The sequence below is a fragment of the Parambassis ranga genome, chromosome 16, assembly GCF_900634625.1.
Source record: "Parambassis ranga chromosome 16, fParRan2.1, whole genome shotgun sequence".
NCBI lineage: Eukaryota > Metazoa > Chordata > Actinopteri > Ambassidae > Parambassis > Parambassis ranga.
In genome coordinates this window covers 626879-640574 of record NC_041036.1, presented here as the reverse complement: position 1 = coordinate 640574, position 13696 = coordinate 626879, and the positions used below count along the sequence as shown (strand labels likewise).

General features: G+C 50.1%; 1 protein-coding gene across 1 annotated transcript; it reads left to right on the top strand.

Annotated features, from left to right (window-relative positions):
* Nucleotides 1–3876: 3876 nt before the first annotated feature.
* On the top strand, nt 3877–12319 carry LOC114448243 (pleckstrin homology domain-containing family O member 1-like). Its single transcript, XM_028425081.1, has 6 exons — nt 3877–4185; nt 4787–4933; nt 6995–7135; nt 8880–8984; nt 9786–9884; nt 10172–12319. The coding sequence occupies exons 1-6, from the start codon at nt 4159–4161 to the stop codon at nt 10853–10855; spliced, it is 1203 nt and encodes a 400-aa protein (XP_028280882.1). The 5' UTR covers nt 3877–4158; the 3' UTR covers nt 10856–12319.
* Nucleotides 12320–13696: the final 1377 nt, after the last annotated feature.

The window sequence follows — 13696 nt, the reverse complement described above, 5'->3', positions numbered from 1 at the left end:
TCCTCTGCTGTTACCATGGTGACAGGCTGACACACAGAGGCACGCACAGCTCTGAACCGCTCTGATTCTCCATCAGTTCAGATCAATCCTTCACATCAGCAGTAAAGCAGCGCTTCAGCTGCAGCACTCAGACTTTTTCTACTTATGACCCCGGTTTATACCGACGTGAACGCGCAGCGTGGAATCTCTGCTCGTACATGTCTGTTTCGCCGCCGGTAGCGATGTGAAATCAGCGAGTTTTATTCTGGTGACTGACTTCCTGTCTGCTCGATGTAGTCGGTGCAAACAGACGCAGATGTACATGTACGAGCAGAGATTCCGTTTGAAAAGTAGAGAAGCAGCTTTAATCTGACAGAACATGCGCACAGCGCCGCGCCGCGCTCTCCGTGCGGAATGAATCCGGGCCAAGAGCTTCACCTTTCTAAGTTCTTACCTGTGTTTCAGCAAATGAAGTTCAGAGCGCAGATTCTCCAGCAACTCAGAGAATCCTTCACATCAGCCTTCAGACTCTTTCTGCGTCTTCTTCTGAATAAAATCCTGAAAGTCCTGGAACTTGTCCTGAATCTGGAAACTGTGTCTCTGTAGTCAGGGGCGCCCGATAAACATTCAGGGGGACACTTCATGACATGAGGGTGACTTTCAAAGGCATCACAATTCGTGCTGTCATATTTTCAAAAGGCCACGCCCCCTTTCAAAACAATACATAAACCTCATGTAATCTTATGATATACTGTTAATGTTTAAATGAATCATGGACCAGAAGTCTTCTGTCTAAACGCTTCATCTTACTCTGGTTTCCCTCTGAACACAGGCTGTGTTGGAAGAATTCTGGAAGGAACCTGTGTCAGCAGCATGGCCCGCTGGACTTTGTGGAGACAGTCTGTCCATATGTCTTACTATGGACATATATGTGATGTCACTCCGATGATCTCATCCATGATATGTTACTGTGAAGTATGATTGTGCCTGTGCCTGCTCTAAGATGTGTGTGAGTATTCTGAGAAGCTGTCTGTTAGATAACAGAGGGTAAAAGACCGCAGGCTGGTTGGAGGCTCATGTTTCCAGAACCAGAACCTGAGCCTATAATGTTTGCAGCAGGTTAGTAGCTCTGCACTTGGTCCACAGACACCTGGCCGTGGTCGTCGTGGTGATAAGGCAGGTGATGGGGGTCTATGTAAGCTCCATCCTGGTCATGGTAGGCGTAGTTCGGCTCCCCCAGGTCATCGGTGGGGGCGTGGTCTCTGCCAGCCAGCAGATCGGTCCGTTTCAGAGCGCGGCCTTCTCCAAATGCACGGTACAGATACTCCGCCATGACGAACAGCGCCACCTGCAGAGAGGCGGAAACACTCAGTGTGATGGAGCTAGAGTAACATAAGTTACCGTCCAGACTCACTGTATGAGACAGCCTCTAGTGGACACTGGAGGAACTGCAGTTTGTGCTGCTTGGTCTCAGTACCTACCTCAGTACCTCATCTACTAACAGATACAGAGCTGCGTGATCTTCCTTCTTCTTCACCCTTAATAAATATTTGTGTCATATAACCACAAACAGGCAGCCATGTTGATTCAAAACCATCCAATCAGAAGCAGACAGGAAGTGCTGACACGTCAAAGTGATCTGCTGGTGACTCAGTGAAGACACACACAAACCCTCAGACTGTGACAAAGGCGTGTTTGCGCCCTCTGCAGGCAGTGCAGTGTTACTACCTGCAGTAACAGCAGGGCGACGTCCATGGCGATGATGGTCAGGGAGTTCTCCTGCAGCCAATCACTGAACGTCTGACTGCAGCCCTGAAAGCCACAAACCCAGCAGCATCATGGGTAAAACATCACAGCACACCAGCGACACGAAACACAGGAGGTTTAGAGTGTGTGTGTGTCAGATTGTGTGTGTGTGTATGGGAGGAGAGCGCTCGTCTGGTTGGACTGAAGGACACCTGTTGACAGGAAACAGGAAGTACGGCTGTTCAGCCATATGCAGGTTGGGGGGTTGAATCTGGAATCACTGCTGTAAACGCATCCTCAATATCATAACTTCACAGATTGGTCAGGATCCTCTGTTTATCAGAAAGAAGAGGTGGCAGAACGCAACTGACCAATCAGAATCCAGTATTCAGCTCCACTGACCCTGAAGTGGTCTCGGCTCATGTTAAATGACCTCATGCTTATGAATAAAGTGACTGTAAATCAGACTGAACTCTGGGAGTTGCTGCTGCTGAAGCTTCCAGTCTGCTTGTTCGTGCTTCAAAGAGGCTCCAGTGCTTCCAACTCCTCAGTAAGAACAGTTGCTATTGGCTGCCCCACTACATGACCTCATTACATAATTTGCATAATTGAAAATGTTCAACTGCCACTGTCTTAATTTTGCCATTGAAATATTCTATTTGCATCCCGCTCTGTGAGCCATGATGGGACCTGGACCTGGGTCTGCTCTCTGCTCTGACTGCAGCTCCGACTGAGAGCTGTGAGGAGTCACAGTCACGGCAGACCCCAACAGTCAGAGAGAACGGTTTTAGATTTGTTGCTGCTTCTGACTGATGAAAGATTTAGGGAGAGAGTCGCCTCGTTCCAGTGCCAGAACACACGAGCTTTCTGTCAGAGCCAGCAGGGGGCAGCAGAGTCACAGCATCACACCACTGAAGAAATGTGCTTTAGTTCATACACCGTTTAATAATAATAATAATAATAATAATAATAATCCCCCCAGAGGAGCTGCAGGAAGTGTCCGGTCAGAGGGAAGTCTGGGTGTCCCTGCTTAGACTTCTGCCATTCATTGCCATCATTATATGATTTATTTATTTCAATTTATTTAATAATGAATTAATTAAATAAATTTCCTGTAGGTGTGAGTGTGCTGGTTGTGTGTCTATGTGTTAGTCCTGTCCAGTTGGTACTTGCCCACAGAGATCAGATCAATGGGTTATGAAAATATACTAGAATTAGCATTACATAAATTAATATATAATATTCTTAATATATTACATACATATACATACATTTATTTTCAAGTAACATCACAGATTAAAGGAGCAGTCACATCAAAATAAAGGTGCAGTTCACAACATCCTGTGACACAAATAAAGATGATTCCTGAAGAGCCTCAGAACAGACCCTGTGTGTGTGTGTGTGTGTGTGAGCTGACAGTAAATCAGATGTGGATCAGATTTCTGATTAAACAGGATCAGAGCGCCCCTGCTGCTGCTGCTGTCGTTGTTGTTGTTTTGGGTGTGTTGTGCCTTTAATGAAGCGTGTTGGTTTAATCTGCAGATCAGCCTCCATCGCTCAGTCTGACCCAGTTTGTGATCTGAAACAGATCAGACCTCCGCCTGTAAACATCTGCCAACATCCAGGCCTAACTGAACCGGATTATCATGCTGATCCAGATCCAGAGCCCCCCCCCCCCCCCACACACACACACCCAGACCTGACCCTGGATCTGTCTGACTCTCTGACCTCACATTGTTAGACATCATCTTTATTTGTCTCACATGGAGGATTCACACACACACACACACACACACACACACTCACACACACAGGAATGTTTCCCGGGACAATAAACAGGGACGGTCTCTGTGAGGGACCTGCTGACGGACAGTGTGTCTAAATGTTATTTCCACCATCATCAGCCTGGAACATTCACTGTTCACAGCTGTTAGCCGGCTCTCCGATCATTATTGATCATTAATCACTGATACCGTGTGGAAGCGGCTCCTCTCATACTGGACTGTCTGACGTCCATCCTCTGAAAACTCACCCTGATCCAGTCTCACCCTGCAGGGGCGCACCGGAGGGGGGCGCTGCCGAGCTGCCGAGGAGCCGCTGAGCCAGCGGGGAGTCCATGGGTGGAGGAGGAGGAGGAGGCGGCGGAGGGAGGAGGAGTAACCGGACACCGACTCACAGAGCAGCTCCTGGCCGGTCAGAGCGCAGCGGACCCCCGGCAGCAGCAGACACAGCGGGCGGAGAGTCACACCGAGCAGGAACAAGCGAGAAGCGGCGAGCTGAGGCGGAGGTCCCGGTCCTCCCTGCCGGACTTTAGCCGGGTTTAATCCGCTTTATGTTCTCCTCCCGCCGGTCTGTGGACACATAACGGAGTTACCGTGAAAGTGGGTGAAGTGCGCTCATCATTGCTCCGCCGGCAGCCTGACAGCCGCCAGCATGAAGAAGAACAACTCCGGGAAACGGGTAAGTGATACCGGAACCGACGGCTGCCACCGGCGGCTCGTGACGGCCGCTTTTATCACGTTTAACCGAGTGTTGAGGAACAAAAGCCCGAAGGATTAGTTCGAGCCTTTATTTTGAAGGCAGCCAGAGCCGCTGGCCGCTGCAGACTGCACTTCCGGCTTTCAGAATAAAGGCGTGATCAATAGTGATGAGAACAGTTGTTAAAAGTGATCAAAACCCCGAACTGAGGGCTGATGGGTGTCAGTGAACGCAGCACGCGGCGGGTAATCTGCGGAGCGGCTCCGGTTTCCCGTTACAGCCGTTTAATGGGCTTACATAACACATCTGACCAGCAGCGCCCTGAACGCACCACACGCAAAACAAGACCCCGGACACACCTCAGACACACACACATCTGTGGCTCCAACCTGGACCCTGAACGCAGCACACACAAACTCATCACTGGGTAAAACCTGGACCCTGAACGCAGCACACACAAACTCATCACTGGGTAAAACCTGGACCGTGAACGCAGCACAGAGCGGACAGGGTGTTTGAGGAGTGTTATTGATTGATAACCTGTTTATTACCTGCTCTCAGAACCTTGTGTCTTCTCCGTCAGGGTCCACCGGACGCGGCGCTGCAGAACGCTCCTCCTGACAAGGTGGGCTGGATCAGGAAGTTCTGCGGGAAGGGGATCTTCAGAGAGATCTGGAAGAACCGATTTGTGGTTCTGAGAGGGGACCAGCTGTTCATCTGTGAGAAAGAGGTGAGTCACTACATGATGGTATTGAATCTGAACACAATCAGGACCAGGACCTGGATCCAGAGCTCCCCTCATCACGGCCTCGGGGCGTCACTGTGCAGCTCAGTGTTTTTGTCATGTCTCTGTCTTCTCCTTTGTTTTGGTTGTAAACTGAAAGTTTCTCCTCCACTTTCTACACATGACGTTCTGCAGGAGTCGGGTTTCAGTCTGAGCTGAGACACACGGCGAGCTCGGGTTTCACTGCTGCAGCAGGAACGTCCTCACAGAACCTCTGACACTCAGGACGTCCTCATAGAGACGTTATTACACGAAGGGGACATGTCACAGACCCTCTTTGTAGAACTGTCATCACACACAGACACACAGCCGCGTTTCTACGGCGACCGTCTGCTTCTGGGTTCATGTCAGGAAACAGACTTTTTTTGGAAGCGGCTTTTTCTTTGGTTCCTCTTTCAGAACGTCTGTTTGCCTCCATCACAGGTCACATGAGGAAACCAAGGTTCCTAAAACCTGACTAAATAAGGACATGTGGTGGTTCGCTTCATATGAAGAAGCTCAACTTCCTGTCCAACCAAGAATAGAAACTCTGCGTGACACCAGAGAATCACACAAACACACACACACACACACACACACACAGCGTGGGCATCCTTCAGAAGTGACAGTTTCTTCCTCTCCAGGTGTCTGTTGTACATCTATGGTCAGAGGGTGGATGTGCTCATGTTCACAACATGGCCGCTCTGATCATGGCGTCTTCATGAGGTCATGTGATCATGTTCTCTGCTCTAAATATTTGACAGTTAGGTTTAAAGAATTATTTGATTATCAGAATAAGTCAGGATTAATTGTTGATCACACATGTAGACAGATGTGTGTGTACATATCATCATCATGTGCGACACTGATGCTGTGTGAGGATTACTGGGGCTTAACACACACACGCACACACACACACACATGTGGTCTTGGGTCTGTGCTCCGTTGTTGGACGTGGTCTTTGGATCTTGGTCTTTGAGCCAGGTTTGAACAGCTTCAGCTTTGTTTTGGTTGTTTATGTTACGTTGCTATGACGACGCAGCTGACCGTGTGTGCTGGAATGACTGTTCCTGATGATGTCATCGTCTTCATCATCAGTCACACAGCCTGATCAATAATCAATATTCAGCCCCAGAGGAAGAGTTACATAACGCAGCTGCAGTGACCTCTGACCATCACATTCATCACAATCAATAAGTTCCAGTCTGAAAATAAAACCGTCACAGCACGGACGCCGCCTGAACGCACCGCTCCGAGCTGAATGATTGACAGGTGGCACAGCTAATCACACACATTCTGCAGTTTGAACACAGAACCAGTACAGACTCCATCTGTTCAGCTGGTTACCCTGCTGTGTGTGTGTGTCTCTGTGTGTGTGTCTGTGTGTGTGTCTGTGTGTGTGTGTCTCTGTGTGTGTCTCTGTGTGTGTGTCTGTGTGTGTGTGTCTCTGTGTGTGTCTGTGTGTGTGTCTCTGTGTGTGTGTCTCTGTGTGTGTGTGTCTCTGTGTGTCTGTGTGTGTGTCTCTGTGTGTGTGTCTGTGTGTGTGTCTCTGTGTGTGTCTGTGTGTGTGTCTCTGTGTGTGTGTCTCTGTGTGTGTGTCTGTGTGTGTGTCTGTGTGTGTCTGTGTGGAGGCCGCCCTCCCAGGAAGTCTCAGTTTGAGGCTGCTTAATAATGGATGCTGTTTCCATGGAGATTAACCAGCTGAGGTGAAGCTGCTGGAAACATGCTAACATGCTATCAACTGCTGTGTCGGAGCTAATGATGGAGGCAGCTGCTTCCTGTTTGACGGCATGTCTCAGGTCCTCATGTCTCAGGCGACTGCAGCAGAGCAGCTCGAGGACTCTGACACACTGATGGACAGCTGTTCACACACAGATGTCCATCAGTGTTTGTTAGAGGCGACTGAGGCCACTTCCTGTTTACAACCCTAAAGCTTTTTGGGAAATGGAGTTCCAAATGTTCCAAACAGGCTCAGCCTGGAACAGGACTGATCACAGTGTGTGTCTGCGTGTCTTGTTGCCTGTGCAGGTGAAGGAGCTGGGCCGGGCTGATGAGGTGCTGGATCTGTCCGACTATGAGCGCTGTGAGGAGATCAGGAAGAACAAGAGCCGCAGCAAGAAGAACCACAGCAAGTTCCGCCTGCAGCGCTGCAGCTCGCCGGGGAACACGGTACAACAACACACACCTCACACACAGGGACACACACAGGGACGCCTCACACACACAGGGACACACACAGGGACACACACAGAGACACACACAGGGACACACACAGAGACACACACAGGGACACCTCACACACACAGGGACACACACAGGGACACACACAGAGACACACACACACACACAGAGACACACACAGGGACACACAGAGACACACACAGGGACACACTCAGAGACACACACAGGGACGCCTCACACACACAGGGACACACACAGAGACACACACACACAGAGACACACACAGGGACACACACAGAGACACACACACACACACAGACACACACAGGGACACACACAGAGACACACACACACACACACAGACACACACAGGGACACCTCACACACACAGGGACACACACAGGGAGACCTCACACACACAGGGACACACACAGAGACACACACACAGACACACACAGGGACACCTCACACACACAGGGACACACACAGGGACACCTCACACACACAGGGACACACACAGGGACACCTCACACACACAGGGACACACACAGGGACACCTCACACACACAGGGACACACACAGGGACACCTCACACACACAGGGACACACACAGGGACACCTCCACACACACAGGGACACATGCTTCATTTTACTGTAAACATCTCTGATGTGTGACTTCATCTGTTTGTGGGTCACCTGTGGGTGGAGCCAGATGTTTCCAGGTCAGCTGCTGATTGGTTCAGGGAGCGGCTTTGATTTAACTGTAACCTGACTGGCACACAGGCGGTGTATAGTTTATTCATGTTCCCATGCGGCTCGTATTACAGTTAAATCTGCACATGTGCAGCAGGTTATGACCTCAGAACACACACACACACACACACATCTGCTCAGCCTGAACCAGAGTGCGTGGCGTGAGCGCAGCCGGGCTGAAACATGGCGAGCAGGTGGTCCCTGTTTCCACTCAGCAGCTGACTGTTGGTAAACACAGGTGGAGATTCTGCTTAATGACACTTTCCTCGACAGCAACACACACACACACACACACAGCAGATGTCCACAAATACCCAAAATGCTCTGGGGAGGTGGGGGGGGATCAAGTGTCCTGCAGACAGGGTGGCAGCTTCTATTACACACACACACACACAGGCCTGTCTTTCTGTGGCTGTGAGGACCGACTCATTTTCTGTTTGTAAAGATGGCCGACGATCCTGCCTTCCTCGTCCAGCTGCCCTCCACGATCACATGACTATGTGCTAAAGATTCACTTCCTGCGTAGCTAGTTAGCATCATAGCAGCTACTTTTCCCCAGAGCGGCTGTGCTCGTGGACACTGCTGCTCACACAGGTCAAGATGGCGGTGCCCATGTGTTGTCTTAACTCTAACTTTAAAACCACGAAGTGTGAGCCCTGCAGGGTCCAGACAGGCAGACCGAAGTCCTCACAACACCACACAGCCACCTGTCAGCCTCCCACTGAGGCTGTGAAACACAGGGCTGGGGCTGCTCTGTGATTGGTTATCCAGAGCTGTAATGTGTGATGTCAGCAGGTGTGTCCAATCCCTGATCCTCTACATGTTTCTGAACTCAGTCTTTAACAACGTTCTGAAATCAGTCCCACAATGCAACGCTCCACAGCAAAATGACACCCGAACAGCTGATCAGTGTGAAAGGTGTGTGTGTCTGTGAGCCATGAGTTCACCCTGTGTGTGTGTGTGTGTGTGTGTGTTGCAGGTTCCTAACCTGGTTTTCCTGGCTGTCAGTCCAGAGGAGAAAGAATCCTGGATCAACGTCCTGAACGCTGCCATCACCAGAGCCAAGAACCGGATTCTGGATGAGGTATGAACACAGTGCTGGGTGATAAGGAGTTAAACATTCTCCAAAAAACTAAATATTTACAGTAACAAGATTCAGTGAAAACTAAGAGATCAGCCATGATGGAGTCACTGTGAGCAGCAGTCACATGACCAACAGGCGGCGAGTCTGTCTGACCTGCAGCTTCCTGCGGCTGATGTGATGACCTGGACTTTATGTTTCAGGGCTCGCTGAGCTCAGTGTTCAGAGGGTTAAAGGATCCGAGTCTTTGCCGACTTCCTGTTTTTATTTTAACACCGACATGTTTTTTAAAGTGAGTTCTGTAAATGTGTCAGAGCTGCTCTCGCTCTCTCTGCTAACACGTCCAGTCAGGCTTCACGCTTTCCACCCGTCAATACTTTGTCAATCAATAAGCCGATCAATGCTCGCTCTCACACACTGTTCCAGGAAGAGCCAGTGTCCTATTGATGTGGTGGCGTTCTCCATCTGTGGAGCCCTGAGAGCTGAAGCATGAAGTTTGATGTGTTCAGTTTAAAGCTAATGCTACGCTACAAAGCAGCTACAGTCACGGTCACATGACTGCACCATCAGCACCAGGTTCACCCTCTGACCTCTTCTACAACACCTGGATGACCTTTAATGACCTCGTCTGTAGTCCCATTTAGCCACTTGTTAGCATGTAGCCTTTGTTCAGTCAGTAAACAATCGTCATGGTGATCTCATGTTACCTACAGACAAAGTGCAGACACAGGAAGTGCTAACATGCTAACATGCTAACACACATTATAAACTATGATCATCTGAGCCGCTGCTGGTTTGTTTCAGGTGACAGCTGAAGACTCTCAGCTGTCTCATCTGACCCGAGACCGAGTGAAGATTCCTCACAACCGGCGCCTGCCAACCAGAGGTCACCTGCTGGCTGTGGTCAGTATGAAGCTCCTCCTCCTCCTACATCATGTTTACAGTGTCACACACCATCTGTGACCTAAACACAAGTGATGAGTTCTGGCCTCAGCAGGTCATACTCAGGTCTGTGGATGGTTGGACATGGTCTTCATCAGCAGGTAGAGTAGGGACTCTGTGAGGCTGTTTAAAGGTTTCCATGATGACTGAGGACCATGTGGAGGTTTTAGTTCCTCAGTACCACAGAGTATCTGTCTTCCTGAGTTGATCTTTGGTGCTGACCGACCCACCTCCTCTCTCTCCATCAGGCCTCCACCTCCTCCTCAGACGGGATGCTGACTCTGGACCTGATCCAGGAGGAGGACGCTGCGTCTCCTCTGGGAGCTGATGGCTTCAGGGCTGAAAAATCTGTGTCCCACCTCAGTCCAGACTGTTCCAGGTCCAAAACAGACGGCGCGCTCTCTGCACAGGCTGCAGAGACTTCTGTGAAATCCCAAAGCCTTCCTCGTGGGGTAGCAGTGATGTGGGAGCAGACAGGCCCCGCGAAAACCCCCGAGCCAGAAAGGCGCCTCACGGTGGCTGAGAAAAACCGCTGCGCCTCCATGGATGAGATCCTGACGCACTCTGAGACCAAAACAGCAGCGACGGTGCGCTCATCGCCCTCTAAGCCGCCCGGCACAGCGGCGCCCGTCAGCCAGCTGCAGGACCTCATCGGCCAGAAATTAGAGAAGACGGAGCGGCTGCTGAAGGAGGTGCGGGGAGAGGCTGAGGGGGACCGGCCCAGACCGAAGGTGGGAAAGGAGTCGAGTGAAGGAGCACGAGCTGAGGCTGAGAGACTCTTGAAGGAAGCGGCGGCGGCCTGGAGTCAGGCCAGGGATGTCCTGGAGGAGGTAAAGGAGCTGAGGGTGCTGTACCGACAGCTGGACTCCACCTCCTCCATCACCCCCTCCAACAGCACCAAACACAACCCAGACCGCAAGAGCCTGATGTGACCCAGAGCATTCTGGGTCATTCTAGCAGAAAGTACTGAGAACTGCAGGAACTTTTAATTTATTAAAAAGGTTCAGGTTCCTTCCTGGAACCATCAGGGCTCCGTGGAGAAACCGCTTCAAACCTTCCTGACGTCCGTCAGAAACTTCCTGATGTCCATTTACACACACGTGTGCAGCGAGCCGGCGACTGTTAGCTCCTCCAGAAACCTGCTGACCAAACCACTGTACAGCCCGGAGCAGCCTGGAGAGCCGGTCCTCCACCAGACCACAGCGAGCCGCGAACGTTTACAGAACCGGGTCCTTTAAAGAAAACCTTCCTGACGTGCCAAGAGGAGAGCTTAGAGACGTAGTGGTTGATCTCGTCCTTCTGACCCGCTGTGTGTTTGTCTTTGGTTTCAGTCTGAACACAGGGTGAATATGAAGGAGCTGCAGGTCTGAGTGCAGGTCTGGATGATGTAGAACTGATCTCAGTGCTGTGTTTCTTCACCTGAGGGATCTTCCTGCCTCTCTCAGACTCAGGTGTCTGAGGCTCCTCTGGTTCAGTTACTCTTCAAAAAATCCATAAACTTCCAGTTCTTTCCTTCAAGGTTCTTCAAAGTGTCAGGTACGATGTTGTCAGACCCAGCTGGTACGACTGTGTGGTCCTGGTCCTGTCGATGTCATTTAAACATTTTACATAATAAAACGGTACATGTATGAGTTTAGAGTCAGGGATGTGGGTACTGGTCCACCCTGGGTTTGTCCTGGACCTCCTTCAGGTACGATGGCCTTTAACATGTCTATGCATGCTCATAAACAGCGGCCTGGATGTCCTGAGCCGCCTCAGAGTCCTGAGCCGCTCCGCCTCAGAGTCCTGAGCCGCCTCAGAGTCCTGAGCCGCTCCGCCTCAGAGTCCTGAGCCAATCCGCCTCAGAGTCTTTTCTTCTTCCTGAATGTTCAAACAAACCATCCACCATCAGTCTCAGCTGGAAACTCAGGTGCAAAGGTTCGTCCAGACCTGGACTGACCTGGACAATCACATGAAATTCATCCTCAGAAAACCTGAATGCCTCGAACTGCAGATGGATCCGGTCTGAACGGATCAGGACCGTCTGCCAAGCCGACAGTGGAACACAAGCCTCAAACTAAACCAACCCTGATTAAATCACAGATACCGAGCTAACAGGTAGCTCAACCCATAATGTAATAGCAACAATGCTAACGCTAACCAAACTAACTTTAGAGGACTCACTGTCAGCTTTAAGCTGTAGCAACGAGCTAACAACTAGCTAATAACAACTAGCTAAACTAATTTAGCTGTTCAAGCTAATTTTACCCGTCATTGGCTGCTTTTTATTCAGCTAAAGCTAACGACCTGCAGCTGTTCGTATGATGCTCGCTTCCTGTCAGGAAACCTGAAGGTCATTCTATAACCAGGCTGTTCAACCCTGAGCTCGCTGAGGTTAATAAACTACAACAACCCACTTTAATGAAGTCCTGAAGAACAGAGCTGATCAGAACTGTGATGAGATGCCTGAGAATGTTTGACACAATTACTTGTGGCTATAAATGTCAACATGTAATGATGGGTCTAATATTTGACTGTTTCATGGGCCTTTCATCGGGTCCTGGTCCAGATAACCTGGGTACGACTGGACAGGAGCAGCTAGCTCTGTGATTAAAGGTACATGCCCAGTTTAAAGGCTCCTGTTGAACTGGACCTGAACCACAGCTGAGCTGCAGGTTCAGACCGCTCAGACTAAAGTTTTATTTTTTCAAAGGGGTTCTTGTGCTTGGAGTCCCACCGGTCTGTGTGTGTGTGTTTGGAGCGTGCTGGTTCTGACACACGTTCCTGTGGCCTGAGCAGCGGACGGCTCCTTTAAGGTCTTCCTGCTGTTCGATCCTCCTGTTTTCTTTCTCATGGTTTTATTGTGTCGTTTGTTCTCTGGGGCAGCAAACTGTGACTGCTGTAGCCTTACACCCAGAGAGGATGATGGGAGATGTAGTCCAGTAGTGATGTGAAGCTGGGGTTGGGCTGGGCTGTGAGTCCCAATCAGTTCATGTGCTAAAATAAAAGCTGCAAACTGAAGCGCTGCGACTCCTGAAGTGTTAACGAGCAACTTTAATTAGAGCTCACTGTGTGTGTGTGTGTGTGTGTGTGTGTGTGTGTGTGTGTGTGTACATGTTCTATTGCTGTCACACTGTTACCAGGATAAAAAAAACACCCACACGATGTCAGTCTGTCAGTAAAACCTGGTTTGAGGTGTGGGTTTAGCGTTAGGTTAAACCCAGGACTGGTTTAAACCTGGATTGGGATTATATTAGGTTGATGTTAGGATTGGGTTAATTAACCTGGGAGTGCCTCAGTGTGGGTAGGATAGAGGTTGTTTGGGGCAACAGGTCAAATCTGTGATCAGCAAGAATCTGGAGGTAAGATCAATGATCTCTGATCGATCAGCTGATTTCCTGATCAGGGACTTTTGAGCAGAAATAAGCACAAGTCACAGAAATGTCTTCCTGTTGCTAGGCAACTTGCAGTGTTGAGCTGTCAGCTCTCCTGTGCAGCACCTCCAGCTCACACCTGCAGGCAGACTCAGATCAGCCTGCTCCTTCCAGCTGTCGGCCATCTTTGGTCTCTCCCACTGACTCCTGATATAAAAACCACCTAACGTGGTCAAAGCACACCGTCCTCTTCTAACATGTACGAGTCATAATCAAGGGTTAATATACTGAGACGAAGCTCGTCACCTGGATCGTTTGTATCGAGGGTCACCACACCAAAACAAGGTTTGAAGCTTGTCATGCAAACTTTCTTTGTATCCATGACAACGCGGGCTGGCCTGTGACCTCACCACCTCACAT